Raw genomic sequence first — 20,567 nt, forward strand, 5'->3', positions numbered from 1 at the left:
ACTTCCAATACCCACTTCAGCCAAAAGCAGATATCTTTTAAAAGATGAAGGCTAGCTTTCAGTGGTACAAGCTAGCTTGAGCTCTTGCTGGCTGTTCACAATTTCTCACATCAAATGTTCAAGCATGCAGCAACTCTTTGTGCTTAGTACTGAGTGAAGCTATAATTATTTAAATGTGCAGGAAGAACAACATTTGTGCGCTTTTGCATCAGACGCAGCTTAATCACAGTGATTCTATGCCTGCCTTTGTTGTTAAATTACCCAGAAAAGATATCTTGTCCTATACAAATCTTGGCAAAGTATAATTTAGCCAATGCACTGCCGGAATTGCCAGTCATGATCAATCTCTGCTTTCAATTGATTAAGCCTCACCATAATAAAAAACACTGCTTTACGAATATCACTTGAGGCCACCCTTAAGGAACTGAGCTTAGTCATGGTCAACTTGTCCATCTTAAGCCAAATGCTTAAAGATCTAGGGTAGGAACAACCCTATTTTCTCATTCTGCTCATTTACAACAAATTCTAATGAACATAATGGAAATATTTCAAAACATGGATCAGTAACTCACAAATAGAAAAAAGCAACTATGCACAAGTAGCTGACCAATACTTCCAATTTTCTATACCAGGAAAATAATTTGCTGTGCCCATTTACCCAATCATAAATGAAAGAATCTGTAATATTTCCACTGGCAAGTAGAATTGATAATAAAATGATTGATAATAAAAGGACTGATTTAAGGTAACTGGCAAAAGAACTAGCAGATGAGGAGTATTCCACCACTGTTGGCAGGCTGGAAGTTTAAATATTTTAATCAAAGGCACACCATGTTCACAACCAACCTTGAATTTATAGCCACATAAAGCAGAATTATGTTTCTTTTTGTTAGCAATATCAATTAATTATATTTATAAGTACATCAAGTTCTTTGTTACACAGGTTCCCAAAACTCAAAGGAAAGGCGGGAGTTGGGGGATGCAGATGAGCAGCAGAGAGGGGGTAGAAGTAAATTAACTTGCATCAAATTATGAGATGTCAAATGGTTCTGTGGTGGGCTTCTAAAGGTTTCAACTGAACCTTATTGAATGGTTCTGGAAAATTACAACTTTCACTCAACATAGATTAAAAAGAGAAACATTTCAGATCGATGACCTTTAAACATTCACTCTCCAGATGCTGCCTAGCCTGCTGTGTTTTCAGCAGTTTTTGCCACTGTTTCAGATTTCCAGCATCTCCAGTATTTTGCTTTGGTATAGATTAAAAATGCTTTACAGTAATTGCAAACCACTTGTGTATTTTATTGTAGGAAATCCCAAGTAGTTTGATGTCTCTGTCCTCCATCCATAAAACCCTTTGGTCTTGTGTTTAAAATACTTTCAAACATTTTGATTTCTCATTAAAATGTATATTTAATTGTCTCTTTCGCGGTGAGGTTTAGCAAGCATTCAATGGTAGGCATAATAAGGAAGCGGTGATAAAGAATATTATTTCCCCAATTCAGGTTCGCAGATGTATAAACAGGGAATCTGGAATGGTGTTAAATAACTTATAGTATAGATAATTATTGAAAATAGCAACAAAACTACACCATAATGAATAGGTTCCTTACGTGCCTGCAAGTCAATTTAACTGAAGTGGATTTTAAAAAACAACAGATTTAAAGTGAATGCAATAAGAAAAAAAATTGCAGCATAGCCCTTTCATTTGATCAATTATGAGAAACTAATAAAAGTGAGATAAATATTAAAAGCAATTGAACATTCAGTGCACAAGCTAAGACACTTTAAGATGCTACAAGTTTGACCTTCAGTTCATTTGGGTTAGTTGTGAAATACAATTTCAATGACACAGGATTTTCTGTAGTTACAGCTTAAATATTAATGTAATAAACTCAAGCACTTTAAAAAAAATATTGGACTCTGGAAAGAAAACATTTTATATTGGACAAAAACATGCACACCACAGTATGCAGTATATAACGGTAAAGAGTTTTATTTATAATTTCCACACAGATTATCAACTGCAGTATTATTTTATCAAACTTTATACAATGCTACTTGCCTCTTGTGACCATATGAGCATGAAAATAGAATATGTGAACTTTTCCCTATGTACACTCATACACACACACACACACACATGTGCACGCACGCACGCAAACACACATATACACCCACCCCACAACAGGATGAATATAGTAAAACCATAGCCAGAGCAGAAAGTTCTTTACATTTACAATTCAAATGCATTGGAACTGGCCTATCTCATTTTCAATGTTGGCTAAGTTTTAAAATACTAGCCTGCCATGGGGCCAAGCTGGTGAAAACAGGTTTTCAAACCAAAAAATATCCAATTTACTGACAATCACACTATCAAAAATTCCATCTGATTCCTTTTGCTCAACAGGTTAGCATTATTTCCAAGTCATTAGACTATACAGTATGTACAAGTAGGTGACCACAACAGGGACACTGTAGGCTCAGCTTTATTAATGTCCTTGAAATAGTTTATGGCAGTGATGGGAATATGGGTTTAAGATCACCAAAATGTAGAGTGACAAAGTGCTGGGCTTTCCAAGAATGCAAAGTATATAAACACAATTTAAAAATGCACATTTGAAGTACAGGACAAAGGAACTGCTTCAGCATTTACTACTATAGATACACATAAAATGTTTAATTTCAACCATGCCCACGTAAACAAACTGGACAATTACTGTAGTATCTTGACTGTACCTACAATTTTCTTTAAAGTTTTGAATAGTGGTCAACATGTACAGTTGATTTAACCATTCACCCACTCTGGTAGAATAAACTTTTCAGTAATGGGTAATAATTAAGTACATGATACATTAATAAATGTAACGAGATACGCAACTTTTAGTTTCTTAAGTATCCATTGTTGCTAATGTTTTCCTCTTTAGGTATCCATTTTCCTTATGTCTACTCGTAAATAATTTTTTAAAATGTAAATGCTGCTTTTATTTAGATACAACGAAAATATTTCACAGCAAGGAAACGGTTTACCTTTTCTCATTTTTGCACACTGTTCAGAAATTGATTAATTGGGATATTGGGCAAAATTATCCTGTTGTCTAATGGCTGCGTGCCTCAGTTAGAATTGCAAAGAGGATATAGCTTAACTGCAGAAAGATGGACTGAAAAGCCAATATAAACTGTGATATGTAGAATTATTCATATTTTCAAATTAAGATATTTTGAGCTGCTACAATGCTGGTTACTCAGGTTTTACAAAGGAAAAATCACTGCAGTATGGGCCAACCTCTAGAATTAACGTACATATATTTCAAAGCTAAACAAAGTAAGATGAAGTTTTGATTCACGTGGCAAATGGACCAAAATTAAACCCAAGCAGCAAGGTAGTGCTATTTGGAATTATTTAAACCATCTTCGGTTTTGATATTTAAGAATACCAGAGATGTTTAGCAAAAACTTCTCTGCAACTAATTAATGAGTTTTTTGGGGGGACGTTGAGCAGTTTGACAGTCATATAAACCACTACATTCCCAGAATGCAAGTTAACATGAGAGTGGGATACAGAATCCTTACCACTACATAACTAACCTGCTAAAATTGGATAGTCTAAACATCTTGACACTAAAGATGTTGAAACACCCAATTCTATGCATGGATCAGTGTTAAATTTATCCCCCTTACATACAAAATTAAATGGTAAGAGGCTTTTCCATTACTTCCAGCTTTTATATCTCTACAAGGTATTCTGACTACTCAGACAAGAATCTTTCAGTATTGCTGGTAAGGTTAATATATAACTGAATATATTTATTTAAATAAAGCCCAAACCATTAATGTTATCTGTGCTTTTTCTCTCAGGAGTGATACTTCCTAAATATTTTGAATATCAAGACTACAGAAGTTACTAAAAATTAAAAAAATTAAAACATACATGCCTTAATCAATCACAGCATGCCTTCAGATTGTCAAAATATTACATGATCCTATGCACATATTAACAAATGAATCAACAATTGTAATTAACACCTTCAAAAAGGTGAACACTTCACAAAACAGCAAATTGTGTAGATTGTTTTTAAAAAATCTTTAACAGCTGTAGAAATCCAAGTCTGAACATTTAAGCTTAAAACCAGTTATCGGTTAGCACAAAAAACTTCTGTTTTAGAAAGGTTTGCAATAAACCACTGATTCAACAACAGCCAAGGCAAACAAGCTCCCTGAAAATACTCTTCACTAACGTGCCACCAACTGTGGTGTCAATGTTAACGCACATCCACAAGTACAAGAGACTAAAATGTAGCTAAACACTTCTGAAGGGAATATGCATTCACCATTACTTCAGATTAATAGTAAAATATGCACTGGAAAACATCTGAATATTTCCAGTTTTAAATCACGTAGATGTAAAAAGGTCACACTTTGGTGGCACCAGGTCAGAGCCAAATATTTAATGGCTCTGAAACCAACTCCTGATGGAACCCTTAAGGTTCTTCACCCAGTTGGCCAGGACACTAAGTATACATTAGTTTTACACTAAACATACATTAATTTATAACTGTGCTATGCTGAACATAATCTTTTCGTTCCTGAACTGGAAAAACAGCAATTGGAACACTAATCTCTTCAGCCAGGAATGTAATGGTCAAATGGCTCTAGAAAAGCCAGATGCCTGACTGAAAGGTACTCATGGCTTTCAACAAATCTTCCCTTCCCCATCTCCCTTCACCAAGTGGTACTTTGAGCAAGTGACCAAAAACCATCTGATTGTACAGAAGGAAATATGGCACAATTTGGAGTGAACCAAAAGTAGCAGCTATTCAGGAGTAGATATCCAGACTAGCATTCATATTCACAATGCCAATTTAGAATTCTTCTTGATAAAAAAGATTTGTATTATTGTACAAATGTATTTTTTGCTGGAAAAGAAAATCCACTTTCTGATGGATATTTTGAAATGTCATACCCTGTGAACATCATTTAGTTGTATTAGAATATTCAACATATCGGCCATAAAATTGGTTCAGGCAGATAACATTTATGTAATATTTAAACATTTGATATGTTTCCAGTGACTTGATGCAGATAAAATCAGAGATGAATTTTTCTTGTCCACCAATGCAGCATTTCAAACTTTGATCCTAATATGTGTCCCCAGATACCGATGACAGGGAAAGTACTATTGGCAGCTTTACGAAGGTAAACATTTTTAGAAGGTACTGTTTGTTGTATAATGTTCAAAAGCTGTACCATAATTTCTTCCAACATCTAGGCCTGCTGTGTGAATTCAGAAATGTGTGGTTAAATGTGCTTGTAAGTAAGTGAAGGCCCACTGACATGTCTGAAACCTTTGATGATCAAATAATGCAACTTGACCCATTTGAAATCATTGTTCGGAGTCTGGAAGAAAAGCTCCAAGAATTATTTGACCCAGTTCCAGGCACTTTCTCCAAAAGAACTGAAATTTAACTACCAGGGATAATTTAATTGTAAAGGATATGAGGTCCTTCCTCTGGAGAACCTCTCTTATGTAGCTCTTCTCTTGCACCAAGGATTCCATTTACATCTGAGCCATTGGTCTTCTGCTCTTCCATTATTTCGTCATCCTTGTTCATAAGTCCAGCCAAGTGCCCAAGCGGAAATGCAGTGTCACAGTTCTGTGTGGAGGACACCTGTGAAATAACTGGCATTTGTACGGCTGAGTTGTTATCAAAGCCATTGTCTCCAATATCATACTGACCAAGGGCTTCCTCTTGCTCCTGTTTCAGGTAGTCTGGCACGATGAAGTCACTGGAAAACAAGTAATGTTAACATTTTATCCCAGATGTCAAAGTACAATTCAATCCTAATCTTTTTTTCTAAACCTCAAAATCTTACAATTGGTGTATTCGGGTCAGAATTGATAAAACTACAGGTTAAGAACAACCAATATGCAAATCACTGTAAAACTATCTGTTGTTAATCCATGGGAACAGAAACACACATCTTGAATGAAAAATTAAGACTTTTGAAATAAACTTAAAGCAGATTGCACTGAATGCACAACACCAACATCAGAACAACTGGTTAATGCTTTACATCTAGTTCACCAATTCTATGCAAGACTGAATGAATGGGAACTCCTGTGGAACACTGCATGGTACAAATAGGTGGCATTATTTCTTTCTCCTTAGCATCCTGAGACAATTTCCTCATCACGGTTTAATAATAGACAGATGTACAAAAAGTTTTAACTATTAATGATGAGGATCTTTGAAAATTCTATTTTATACTACATTTGACACATTTTGAAAAATTTAACAGTGCCCAATTTTTTTTTCCCCATTTAAGGGACAATTTAGCATGGCCAATTCACCTGAGATCCCACAAACACGGGGAGAATGTGCAAATTCCACACGGACAGTGACCCGGGGCCGGAATCGAACCCGGGTCTTCAGTGCTGAGGCAGCAGTGCTGCCACGTTTGACACATTTTAATTACTCAAGTTGGAATCCCAAAATTTGATCAAATGTTCCATATGATTTTTGGTAGTGCAGTGATGCTGTTCCTGGACTAAGTATCCAGATAATGTGAGTTAGCAGTTATAATAATAATAAAAATAATAATAGCTCATTGTCACACGTAGGCTTCAATGAAGTTACTGTGAAAAGCCGCTAGTCGCCACATTCCAGCACCTGTTCGGGGAGTCCAGTACGGGAATTGAACATGCGCTGCCAGCCTGGTTCTGCATTATAAGCCAGCTGTTTAGCCCACTGTGCTACACCAGCCACACTGGTTGGAGAGCATTTCCAGATACAGATAAAATCAGAGATGCCCACCAATGCAGCATTTCAAACTGATCATAACATGTGTCCCCAATGCCATTGACAGGGAAAATACTTTTGTCAGCTGCACATAAATATAACATGAAACATTTTTAGAAGGTACTGTTTGCTCCATGTTATTCAAAAGTTGTACTATAGTCTCTTCCAATGCCTATTGCGAATTCAGTCTGTACATTTAAAAAAAAACTGGGAGCAGTAAAAGTGACAAAGGCAATTATTGGATTGTCATTAAAAACTATTCTCATTAATTTTAGTGATAAAAATGTACTGCCCAAAGACTAGCTGTTTGTGACTCCAGTCTCAAATCAACACAAGACTGACTCTTCGCTGTCGCCTGAAGTGGTCTAGCAAGATACATGGTTGCATCAAAACAGCAACCAGTGGTTCAAGGAGGTAGCCCACACAGGGCAACTAGAGATGAGCAATAAGCACAAGAAATTAATAAATAATTGTTAAAATCGAGACAGTGACAGGCCTGACACAAGTCTTCAGCACAGCCAAAACCTTTGGGCCTGGATTCTCCGATCCCATCACTAAAATCGGGAATCCCAATTGGGCGGATAATCCCACATCGCCCCAAAAACGAGATTGGTGCCGGATAACAGACTCGTCCCAATAACAGACTCGCCTCCAGTTTCACCCCACCGGCCATCGCAGAATTCCCGTCCTGCTCCTGTGGGAACATGCAAACAGCGCTTTTGTATTCATTTCAATGCAATTAACTGGCTGGAAGCCCAAATCTCCACTCCCCATTATGCTCCACCCCTCCCAGTCGGGAATCCGGCGGGCATGATTTCAGTGCAAGTATTTACAAATGGGGTCTTCCCATTGCTGCTGTAAAAGATTAGCAACACACCCCTGAGGTGTTACAAACAGACTCTGGACCTATTGGTTGCTTCCAGTATCCTGGAAATGCTCTGAGGTCTCCTGATCATTTAGATATCCATATATCCCACCCACCACAGTATAATCAAGGGGTTAGGCATGGCCATGTTTAATCCCTGGACCACTAATCCCTTGACCACTAAGTGCTGGGACTCCTCATTGCAATCCTTAGATGCACAGCTCCACAGCAGATGAAGCAGGGGATTAACACAGCTAACCCTACACAAAGGCCACATGCACCAGCAGATGCTGGAATTCTCCCTGGCACACAGCCTCTCAGAGTATTAGCCTCATTAACGAGACAATCAGCCAAACCACTCCTAAGAATCAGCCGATTTCTTCAGGCCCCGAGGTCAAACACGTTCCATTGGTATCACACGATACAAGTGTGTGGATTCCTGACCCGCGCAGGAAACCTGAACAGCTCCTTATCACAACCTCGGTTAAACCCAGGCTCCACATCACATTGCAGCCAGGCTCCCAGCAAAGGCACACATCCTGCAGTGACCCCCATCTGTACGACATGCCCACGCACCAAACTCTGAGCAAAGTAGGAACGTCTCCACCAAATAACCAGCTGCCACTGCTCTGCAGGAGGCAAAAGGCTCAAAGACTCATAAGGACAGGGGTCGCAGGGCCCATCATTAACACATGCTATGGCAGCCACCAGTACCTCATTTGGCAGGGACCAGTGGTGAGGATAGAGGCTTCCCACATTACAGGTCGGAAGCAAGTCACTGATGGGGACAGGGCTGCAGTGTCAAATACATGATCTAGAAGGGGCCGGTGGGGAAATGTTGAGGGTAGCTGTACAGTCAAACTCAGGATGACCGTTTGGATGGTTAATGGAAGAATCACCTTGCTGACAGTCTCGGTCTTTCCCCCCTCCCCTCACAGAGAAATGGAATTTGGAACTCAGCTGGCCAATGCTATCAAGCTGGCCGCTGCAGCCCTCATAGATGTGCAGTGGCACGAGCTCCAGGGTCAGCCCCAGGGAAGACACTGCACGACAGGAGGCTCCACCAGAACAGCAGGGGCCAACTGGTCAGACTTTTAAAAAATTATATATTTAGGGTACCCAATTATTTATTTTTTTACCAATTAAGGGACAATTTAGCATGCATGACCAATCCAACTAACCTGCACATCTTTTTGGGTTGTGGGGGTGAAACCCACGCAGACACAGAAAGAATGTGCAAACTCCTTATGGACAGTGACCCAGGGCCGGGATTCGAACCCAGATCCTCAGCGCTGTAGTCCCAGTGCTAATCACTGCACCACCGTGCTGCCCAACTGGTCAGACCCAAGTGCCAGCCATCCACCAGGCAGAGGAGGACTGTGCATCAACGTGCCATATGATGGCAGACTGGCACCGTGAGGGCTGGAGGACACCCAATGGCCATCAAGTAGACAGCTGCCCTCAGCTTCTAAGCCTCAAGCGCATTCCAGGGCTTGAGCAAGGATATGTGTGGGATTTCCCAAACATCCGGACACAGGTGCATCAAAGATAGGAGGGTGCCCTGTGCGCTCGGGAAGCTGCCCCCATTCACATTAACCCTACCAGGCCCACCAAGACGCCCAGGGGTTGGGTTTTGTGTCATTGTTGGCATGTTCCAGGTCCAGGGGATTATTGATGGCACAACCAACCAACAAGAGGGGGGAAAAAAACATACTTGACCTCATCCTCACCAATCTGCCTGCTGCAGATGCATCTGTCCATGACATTATCGGTAGAAGGGACCACCGCACATTCCTTGTGGGACAAAGTCCCGTCTTCACATTGAGGATACCCTCCATTGTGTTGTGTGGCACTACCATGTGCTAAATGGGGTGGACTTCGAACAGATCTAGCAACTCAAGACTGGGCATTCATGAAGCGCTATGGGCCATCATCAGCAGCAGAATTGTAGTCAACCGGTGGCATGTGGCGCAGTGGTTAGCACTGGGACTGCGGCGCTGAGGATCCGGGTTCGAATCCCGGCCCTGGGTCACTGTCCATGTGGAGTTTGCACAGTCTCCCCATGCCTGCGTGGGTTTCACCCCCACAACCCAAAGATGTGCAGGTTAGGTGGATTGGACATTCTAAATTCCTCCTTAATTGGGGGAAAAATAATTGGGCACTCGAAATTTAAAAAAGAAGAAATGTATTCAACCACAATCTTCAACCTCATGGCCTGGCATATTCCCCATTCCACCATTACCACCAAGCCATGGTATCAACCTTGGTACAATGAAGAGTGCAGGAGAGCATGTCAGGAGCAATACCAGGCATACTGAAAAACAAAGTGTCAACGGTGGCGAAGCTAGAATACAGGTGTGCCAAACAGCATAAGCAGCAAGTAATAGACAGAGCTAAGCGATTTCACAACCAACACATCTGATCTAAGCTCTGCAGTCCTGCCACATCTAGCCGTAAATGGCGGTGGGCTTTTTAACAATTCACTGGAAGAGGAGGCTCCATAAAAATCCCCATCCTCAATGATGGATGAGCACAGCACATATGTGCAAAAGACAAGGCTGAGGTATTCGCAACAATCTTTGGCCAGAAGTGCCGAGTGGACGATCCATCTCAGTCTCCTCCAGAAGTCCCCAACATCACGGAGTGTATTAGGGATGGCTTTCTTGACCAATATGTGAAGGAACCAACTAGATAGCAGACTATCTTAGACTGGGTACTGTGTAATGAGAAGGGAATCTCTGCCAATCTGGCTGTACGAGACCCCTTGGGGATGAGCGACAATAACGTGATAGAATTTTTTTTATCAAGATGGAGAGTGAAATAGTTTATTCGGAGACTAGTGTGCTAAATCTTAATAAAGGGAACTATGAAGATATGAGGCGTGAGTTGGCCTTGATAGATTGGGGAGAGTTGCTATAAAGAAGGAAAGTGGATAGACAATGGCAAACATTCAAGGAACGTATGGGGGAAACTACAGCAACTGTTCATTCCTGTCTGGCAGAAAAGCAAAGGGGGTAAGAGGGACAATCCATGGCTTACAAAGGAAATTAGAAATAGCATCCGATTCAAGGAAGAAGCATACAGATTGGCCAGGATAAATAATAGGTCTGAGGATTGGGAGCAGTTTAGAATTCATCAAAGAAGGATTGATTAAGAAGGGGAAAGTACAGTACAAAAGGAAGCTTGCAGGGAAAATAAAGACTGACACTAAGAGTTTCTATCGATATGTGAAGAGAAAGAGATTGGTAAAGACAAATGTAGGCCCCCTACAGACAGAAAGAGGAATGCATAATAAGGGACAAAGAAATGGCTGAGCAATTGAATACATACTTTGGTTCTGTCTTCACAAAAGAGGACACAAATCAGATACCAGAAACGCTGGAGAATAAAAGGTTTAGTGAGAGGGAAGAACTGAGGAAGATCAACATTAGTAGAGAAATGGTGCTGGCAAAATTGATGGGATTGAAGAAGGATAAATCCCCAGGACCTGAGAACATGCATCCTAGAGTGCTTAAGGAGGTGGCTCTGGAAATAATGGACGCATTGGTGGTCATCTTCCAGGATTCTATAACTCTGGAACTGTCCCTGCAAATTGGCGGGTAGTGCACGTCACTCCGATATTTAAAAAGGGAGGTAAAGAGAAAGCAGGGAATTATAGACGAGTAAGCCTAATATCAGTAGTGGGGAAAATGCTTGAATCCATTATCAAGGACTTTATAGCGGAACATTGAGAAAGCAATGGCAGGATCAGTCAGAGTCAGCATGGATTTATGAAGGGAAAATCATGCTTGACAAATCTGTTAGAATTCTTTGAAGATGCCTCTAGTACAGTTGACAAGGGGAGCCAGTCGATGTGGTATATTTGGACTTTCCGAAGGCGTTTGACAAAGTCCCGCATACAAGGTTATTGTGCAAAATTAAAGCACATGGGATTGGTGGAAATGTATTGAGGTGGATAGAAAACTGGTTGGCAGAGAGGAAACAAAGAATCGGAATTAATGGGTCCTTTTCAAATTGGCAGGCAGCAACTCGTGGGGTACCACAGCGGTTGGTGCTGGGACCCCAGCTATTCACAATATATATTAATGATTTGGAAGAGGGAACAAAATGTAACATCTCAAAGTTTGCAGATGATGCCAAGTTAGGCAGGAGGATGAATTGTGACGAGAATGCAGGGATCCAACAACATGATCTGGACAGGTTGGGCGAGTGGGCAAATCAATGGCAGATGCAATATAATTTGGATAAATGTGAGGTTATTCACTTTGGAAACAAAAACAAGAAGGCAGATTACTATCTGAATGGTTGTAAATTGGGAGAGGGGAGTGTGCAGAGGGACCTGGGTGTCCTTGTACACCAATTGCTGAAGGTAAGCATGCAGGTGCAGCAGGCAGTAGAAGGCTAATGGTATGCTGGCCTGCAATGCGAGAGATTGAATATAGAAGCAGGCATGTGTTGCTGCAATTATACAGGGCCTTGGTGAGGCCACACCTGGACTATTGTGTACAGTTTTGGTCTCCTTCTCTGAGGAAGGATGTTCTTGCTCTCGAGGGAGTTCAGCGAAGGTTTACCAGACAGATTCCAGGGATGGCAGGACTATCATATGAGGAGTGATTGTTCTCGCTGGAGTTCAGAAAAATGAGGGGGGATGTCATAGAGACTTATCAAATTTTAATGGAACTAGACAGGGTAGATGCAGGGAAGATGTTACCAATGATGGGTGTGTCCAGAACCAGGGATCACAGTCTAAGGATTCAGGGTAAACCATTTCGGACAGATGTAAGGAGACATTTCTTCACACAAAGAATGGTGAGCCTGTGGAATTCATTAACATAGAAAGCGGTTGACGCTAAAATTTTGAATATATTCAAGAGGCGGCTATATATAGCATTTGGGGAGAATGGGATCAAAGTCGATAGGCTATTGAGTTGGATGATAAGCCATGATCATGGTGAATGGCAGAGAAGGCTCGAAGGGCCAAAAGGCCTCCTCCTGCTCCTATCTTCTATGTATCTATGTATGTATGTATTACAGATGCAGTCTTCAGCCAACACTATTCACTCCACGTGATATCAAGAAACGGCTGAAAGCACTGGATACTGCAAAGGCTATGGGTCCTGATAATATTCCAGCAACAGTACTTGTGCTCCAAAACTTGCCAAACCCCTAGCCAAGCTGTTTCAGTGCACTTACAACACTGGCATCGACCCGGCAATGTGGAAAATTGCCCAGGTGTGTCCTGTACACAAGAAACAGGACAAATCGAGACTTCCGGTGGCGGCAATGTTTGAGTGAGCCACACATTCGGCGGGCTCTCACTCCGGCGGGGCTTTAGGGCTAATTCCCCGCGATAGCAGGACCACGGAGCGGCAAAAAGGCGGCCGCGAAAGGGTTGGAGAGCGGGCTGCAATTGATGGAACCGTGGTAGGCCAGGAGGTAGAGGAAGAGAGAGAGGAAGAGAGAGAGGAGACAGAGGCAAGGAGCAGAGGAAGCTGACCTGGAACTTAAGATGGTGGACACACGGACCTTTCTTGCTCCAGGAGAAGAAAAACAGTTTTGGAGTCGCTGAAGCAGGACAACTTGGACCCACTTCAGATGCTCAAGAGGTAAAAGTTAAGGAGCTGGGAGAAGGAAGGCGGCAGCGAAAGTGCTGTGCGGCACATGGAACAGCGGGAGTCCAAAAGGCAGAAGAAAAAGGAGAAAAAGGGACAGAGGCAAGGACCTGAAGAAAATTACCTGGGACCGAAGATGGCGGATACACGGACCCCGGACTCAGCAATCCAGCAGGCGCTGGATAACATGCTCCAGGTAATGAACTCCAGTTTTGAAGCGCTGAAGCAGGAAAGCTTGGACCCAATCCAGAAAGCGGTGGATCAGTTGAACCAGAGGCTGGATGCGCAAGATGTTAAAGTTAAGGAGCTGGGAGAGGCTGTGGAGGAGCAGGCGGATGCGCAGACGGTTGCGGCGCTAGAAGTTGATGGGCTGAAAGAGCGGCAGAGAAGACTGCTGGACAGAGTGGAGGAGCTGGAGAATAGAGTCCGCAGGAACAACCTGAGGATGGTCGGCCTCCCGGAGGGGGCTGAGGGAGCTGATGCCGCAGCGTTTGTAGCAGACCTATTGAAGCAGCTGATGGGGGCCGAAGCCTTTCCGTGTCCGCCGGAGCTGGAGGGGGCACACAGAGTGCAGGCGAGGCAGGGGCGGCCGGGCGGACCCCACCCCCGCCCAATGGTGATTAGGTTCCACATGTTCGTGGACAAGGAGCGGGTGCTGCGGTGGGCAAAGAGCGCCAGAAGCAGCACGTGGAACAACAGTGTTCTCTGCATTTACCAGGACCTAAGCCAGGAAGCGGCTCGGCGGCGAGCAGCCTTTAAGAATGTCAAGGAGGTGCTGTTCAAGAAGCACGTGAAGTTTGGTCTGCTGTTCCCGGCTCGCCCATGGGTCACGCACCAGGGTCAACACCGCTACTTCTCCGAGCCTGAAGAAGCGATGGATTTTACAAGGGATCAGGGGCTGGTCCCGAAAAGAGGCCCCACGGACGCGAATTAGGGCCCGAGGATTACCGTGGGAAGGTACGCCGAATGGGCCTGGACTGCTGTTCAACAGTTTGCTGGGCCAAAGGTGCCAAGCGGAACATTTGGGACTCTTTCCTTTGTTCATGGACATTGGTTTGGGGGGTTTTCTTTTTTTCTCATGTTTTTTTTTGTTTTTTCCTCATTTTTCTGTTTTTTCCTTTTTCGGCGGATTTGTACTTTTTGTGCAGCTCGCGGAGGACACTGGAGCCGGCTTGCTCCAGTGGGTTGGAGAGGGGGATGGGACGCCGGGGAGTGGGGAGGAGGACGGGGAAACAATGGGAATGAGACAGGAAGGCGCCGGAGTGTTGAGTCTCCGGGCTAGCAGATTGGCTAGTCAAGGGTGTCAGGTGGGGGGGGGGGGATCACAGCCAGTGGATGGCAGGGGTGGGGGTATCGGGGGATGTGGTTAGGGGGGGGGGGGGGTGTTCTGCTGCCGTGGGAGGGACTTGAAATAGGCACTAGAAAGGAGGTCGAGGGTGGAAGCAGCCAACGGGCAGGCCAGGAATGGCACGACGCACGGGCCGGCCCGAGAAAGGCTATGGCTGACTGGCGTGGTGGGGGGTGGGTGGGTTGTGCCCCCCGACCAGGCTGATCACCTGGAACGTCAAGGGACTGAATGGGCCGGTTTAGAGGGCGCGGGTGTTCGCGCACTTGTGGGCTCCGAGGGCGGACGTATTTATGTTGCAGGAGACACATCTGAAAGTGTCTGACCAGACCAGGCTAAGGAAGGGCTAGATTAGCCAGGTCTTCCACTCGGACTTGGACTCGAAGTCCAGGGGGATGGCAATCATGATCAACAAGCGCGTGCAATTTGAGGCGGAGGGCATATTCGCAGACGGGGGGTGGGGGGGCAGATACCTGGTGGTACGGGGCAGACTGGAGGGGAGAAGAGTGGTGCTGGTGAATATATATGCCCCGAACTGGGATGACGTGAACTTCATTAAAAGAGTGCTGGGGAAGATCCCGGACCTGGATTCTTGGAGGCTTGGGGGGGGGACTTTAACATGGTCTTTGACCCGGCTTTGGATCGGTCGTGTCCCAGAACAGGTAGACTCCCAGCAATGGCAAGGGAGCTGAAAGGGTTTATGGAGCAATGGGGCAGTGGACCCCTGGAGAGATAGACAGCCGACATGAAGGGGCTACTCGTTTTACTCGCACGTCCATAAAGTATATTCTAGGATAGATTTCTTCGTACTAAGCAGGGATTGTATAGGGGAGGTAAAGAACACGGAATACTCGGCAATTACTATCTCAGACCATGCCCCGCATTGGGTAGACCTGCAGATCGGGGGAGCGAACTACCAATGCCCGCAATGGAGGCTAGACGTGGGACTGCTGTCGGAGGAGGGGATCTGTGAGAGGCTTCGGAGGTGTATGCAAAATTACTTGCAGGTGAATGACACGGGGGAGGTCTCAGCGGCGATCCTATGGGAGGCGCTAAAGGCAGTAGTGCGGGGGGAGCGGATTTCAATTGGGGCCCACAGAGCCAAGGCAGACAGGGCAGAGATGGATAGATTGGTCAGGGAAATGGGTCGGATAGATGAAGAGCACGCGGAGTCCCCGGGGGAGGTTTTACTCGGGGAGAGGCAGAGACTACAGGCGGAACTGGGGGCCCTATCCACGAGTAGGGCCGTGGAACAGCTTAGGAAGGCGAGGGGAGTGGTGTACGAGCATGGGGAAAAGGCTAGCAGACTGTTAGCGCAGCAACTCAGGTGGAGGGAGGCGGCCAGGGAAATAGGTAGAGTAAGGGATGGGGAGGGGCGCAAAGTGGAGGACCCGGCAAGATTGAATAAGGTATTCCGGGACTTCTATCGCAAGCTGTATACTTCGGAACTGCCGGAGGAACCGGAGCAGATGAAAAGGTTTCTGGATGGGTTAACCTTCCCAACAGTAGGTGGGGGGTGAGTGGATGAGCTGGGGGCCCCGATTAGAGTGGAGGAGGTATTGGGGGGCCTAAAGGCCATGCAGTCGGGGAAAGCCCCGGAGCCGGATGGATACCCAGTAGAGTTCTATAGGACGTTTTCTGAGCTGGTGGGCCCGGTTTTGGTGAGGGTTTTCAATGAGGCAAAGGACAGAGGGACCCTGCCGCTGACAATGTCGCAAGCCACTATATCACTGATATTGAAGCGGGGTAAAGACCCGGAGGCGTGCGGGTCCTACAGGCCAATGTTGACGCCATGCTCCTGGCAAAGGTATTGGCGGTTAGAATGGAGGACTGCGTACCGGAGGTGATTGGGGAGGACCAAACTGGGATCGTGAAAGGTAGGCAGCTGGCGGCCAACCTGAGAAGATTACTTAATGTGATAATGATGCCCCCGGCGGGTAGGAAGGTGGAGGTAGTGGTGGCAATGGACGCCGAGAAGGCCTTTGACCGGGTGGAGTGGGACTATCGATGGGAGGTGCTTGGACGGTTTGGGTTCAGGGAGGGATTGGATCAAATTATTATATCAGGCCCCGAGGGCTAGCGCCAGGACTAACAGAGAAGTGTCGGAGTACTTTAGGTTGTACCGAGGGACCAGACAGGGCTGCCCGCTCTCCCCGCTGCTGTTTGCGCTGGCCACAGAGCCGCTGGCGATTGCGCTGAGAGCCGCAGAGGGATGGAAGGGAATGGTGAGGGGTGGGGTTGAACATAGGGTCTCTCTTTACGCAGACGACCTGCGACTGTACGTGTCGGACCCAGTGGCCGGGATGGGAAGTATACTGGGAATGCTGAGGAAGTTCGGCCAGTTCTCAGGATACAAATTAAATACGGTCAAGAGTGAAATGTTTGTGGTACAGGCAAGGGGCCAGGAGAACAGATTGAGAGGGCTACCGTTTAGGCGGGTTGAGGAAAATTTCCGGTATTTGGGAATCCAGGTGGCACGAGACTGGGGCAGGCTGCACAAGTTAAATTTGGCCAGGGTGGTGGAGCAAATGAAGGGAGAGTTTCGGAGATGGGATGCACTCCCGCTGTCGCTGGCAGGGAGGGTGCAGACTGTAAAGATGACAATCCTCCCTAGATTTCGGTTTGTTTTACAGTGCATCCCGAGCTTTGTTCCACAGTCCTTCTTCAAAAGAGTTAACAGGATGATCATGAGCTTTGTCTGGGCGGGAAAATCCCCGCGGGTGAAGAAGGCGATGTTGGAGAGGAACCGCAGCGAGGGAGGGTTGGCTTTGCCGAGTCTGATTAATTATTACTGGGCGGCCAACATCGCTATGATAAGGAAGTGGATGGTCGCTACGGGGTCTATCTGGGAGCGGGTGGAGGCGGCTTCGTGCAGGGGCTCCAGCTTGGCAGCCCTGGTCACGGCTCCTCTACCGCTGCCGCCGGCCAAGTACACCACCAGCCCGGTAGTGGTGGCGACCCTGCGGATATGGGGCCAGTGGAGGAGGCATGTAGGGGAGACGGGGGCGTCGGTTTGGGCGCCAATCTGCGACAACCATCGGTTTGCCCCCGGGAGTATGGATGGGGGGTTCAGAGTATGGTGGCGGGCGGGGGTGGGAAGGGTGGGTGATATGTTCCTGGAAGGGAGCTTTGCGAGTTTGAGGAGCTTGGAGGAGAAATTGGGGCTGGTAAGGGGAAATGATTTTAGGTACCTACAGTTGCGGGACTTTGTTCGTAGACAGGTCCCATCTTTCCCATGCCTCACGCCAATGGGGATCCTAGACAGAATAGTCTCTAGGGGGGAAGAAGGGGAGGGTAGAGTCTCGGGTATTTATAAGGTGCTCATGAGGAAGGAAGGGTCCCAGGCAGAGGAACTGAAACTTAAATGGGAGGAGGAGCTAGGCGGTAAAAAGGAGGACGGGCTGTGGGCAGAGGCCCTGAGTAGGGTAAATTCGACCGCGACATGTGCTAGGCTCGGGCTGATTAAATTTAAGGTCGTTCACCGGGCCCATATGACGGTGGCTCGGATGAGCAAATTCTTTGGGATAGAGGACAAATGCGCTAGATGCGCGGGAGGACCAGCGAACCACGTTCACATGTTTTGGGCTTGCCCTAAGCTGAGGGGGTACTGGGAGGGATTTGCGGGGATCATGTCCCGGGTGCTAAAAACAAGGGTGGTGATGAGTCCAGGGGTGGCAATTTTTGGGGTTTCGGAAGACCCGGGAGTCCAGGGGGAGAAAGATGCCGATGTTTTGGCCTTTGCTTCCCTGATAGCCCGGCGACGAATACTATTAGCGTGGAGGTACTCAAAGCCCCCGAAGACTGAGCTGTGGCTTGCGGACATGTCGAGTTGCCTGGGTATGGAAAAAATTAAGTTCGCCTTGAGGGGATCTGTACAGGGGTTCGCCTGGAGGTGGCAACCATTTATTGACTTCTTTGCGGGAGAGTGAGCGTCAGCAGGGGGTGGGGGGGGGGGTAGAGTAGAGTAGAGTAGGAGGGAAAATATGGCGGGTAGTACCGGTGGGAGAGAAGCGGGCTTGTGCAGTATGTTACGATTGAAGTATTGAAAGTACATGGATGTTTGCACATTTTTGCCTTTTTTGCTTTCTTTCTGTTGATGTCTGTAACTGTTTACAAAGACAAAAACTACCTCAATAAGATTGTTTATTTAAAAAAAAGAAACAGGACAAATCCAACCCATCCAATTACCGTCCTATCAGTCTACTCTGCATCATCAGCAAAGTGATGGAAGGAGTTATCAACAGTGCTATCAAGCGTCACTTACTCGGCAATAACCTGCTCACAGACGCTCAATTTGGGTTCCGCACATGGACAAAAGTGCTGAATGCCAGAGGTGATGCGAGTATTACTGCCCTTGATATCAAGACAGCATTTGACCGAGTATGGCATCAAGTAACCCTAGCTAAACTGGAATCAATGGGAATCAGGGAGAAAACTCTCTGCTGGTTGGAGTCATACCTGGCACAAAGGAAGATGGTTGTGGTGGTTGGAGGTCAATCTCAGCTCCAGGACATCACTGCAGGATGCATCACTGTCCTAGGCCCAACTGCTTCATCAATGACCTCCCTTCCATCATAAGGTCAAAAGTGGGGATGTTTGCGGATGACTAAACAATGTTTAGCAGCATTTGCTGCTGAATAATGAAGCAGTCCGTGAGGGATCGTCAGGCCGGCGTCTCAAAGAGACGCACTCTTTCCCCTCCGCCGCCCCGCAAGATCAAGCCGCCATGTCTTGCGGGGCAGCGGAGGGGAAGACGGCAACCACGCATGCGCGGGTTGGAGCCGGCCAACCTGCGCATGCGCGGCTGATGTCACTTAGGCGCCGCTGTCGCGTCATTCTCGGCGCGCCGCTTTGACGCAAGCGTCAAGGCCCGGCGGCCGAGTTTCTCTCAGCGCCGTTCCTAGCCCCCTGGGGGGGGGGGGGTGGGGGTGAATAGGGTGCGAGGAGCAGCCTCCGACGCCGTCGTGAAACTCGGCCGAGTTCACGACGGCCTTCCCGATGCTGCGCGGGAGCGGAGAATTGCGCCCTTGGACTCTGGAACAGAGAATCTCACCCATGGTATGAAATTCTAGTTGCCATAGTTCAAAAAACGATACTCAAGTTTTGGAGGCAGTACATCAACAAAAATGATGCCGAGCTGAGACATCCGAGTAAAGAGGAAGTTGAAAAGACTGATTCTAAAGAAGAGCAAATTTCGGAAAGATAAAGTTTGGTCCTGGGCAACCATATTGGCAAGAAGGATCTACAGCTCGAGGAACTTTCAGTTCAGATTTGTTGAGTAGAAATTTGAGTTGTAGGCACTCCAGGGAAGGATAGTGTTCCCGGAGACTTTGCTCCAAGAAGCAATCACACTTACCCTTGGGTAAAGTAATAGCTTAAAGGTGATGAGGGACAAGAGAGTAGTACTGTAGATCAGGCAAGTGCGTGGATCCAGGACTCGCTGATAGGGGCTGGTTTAGCACACTGGGCTAAATCGCTGGCTTTTAAAGCAGACCAAGGCAGGCCAGCAGCACGGTTCAATTCCCGTACCAGCCTCCCCGAACAGGTGCCGGAATGTGGCGACTAGGGGCTTTTCACAGTAACTTCATTGAAGCCTACTCGTGACAATAAGCGATTTTCATTTCATTGAGGAGCCTTGGCTACAGTCTTCGTTCAACAAGCCCCAGATGCTTGCTACCCGTGGGGATGAAAGGAACAATGTATAATGGATGGGCAAACTAAAAATGGCACCATGGTACAGGAGGTATTCAAATAAGAATAGTAAAAATAAATGTGGCAATGATAGGGCATAATATTGTTACAGGAATAGATACAGCTCTCTGCAGCTGAGACAGGTTGTTCCAAAAGTTGCATTGCTCGTCCAAGTTTGGGACATCTCCTCGTAGGGGAAGAATTTAAGAATGGAAGGGAGAGGATCCAGTTATTGTGGTCCACATAGGAACAAA

The 20,567-nt window shown here is 46.0% G+C and overlaps 1 protein-coding gene across 2 annotated transcripts in view; it reads right to left on the reverse strand.

The window, feature by feature from the left end:
• Positions 1-1,971: 1,971 nt before the first annotated feature.
• The window catches only part of LOC119953973 (zinc finger and BTB domain-containing protein 44-like), a 48,408-nt gene continuing 29,812 nt past the window's right edge, over positions 1,972-20,567 (reverse strand). For both annotated transcript variants that reach the window (XM_038778734.1, XM_038778733.1), the window contains one exon: positions 1,972-5,787. In XM_038778734.1, coding sequence (XP_038634662.1) covers positions 5,481-5,787 — 307 coding nt within the window. In that variant the 3' untranslated portion in view covers positions 1,972-5,480. The remainder of the gene's footprint in view (positions 5,788-20,567) is intronic.

This window comes from Scyliorhinus canicula, chromosome 19 (genome assembly GCF_902713615.1).
Source record: "Scyliorhinus canicula chromosome 19, sScyCan1.1, whole genome shotgun sequence".
NCBI lineage: Eukaryota > Metazoa > Chordata > Chondrichthyes > Carcharhiniformes > Scyliorhinidae > Scyliorhinus > Scyliorhinus canicula.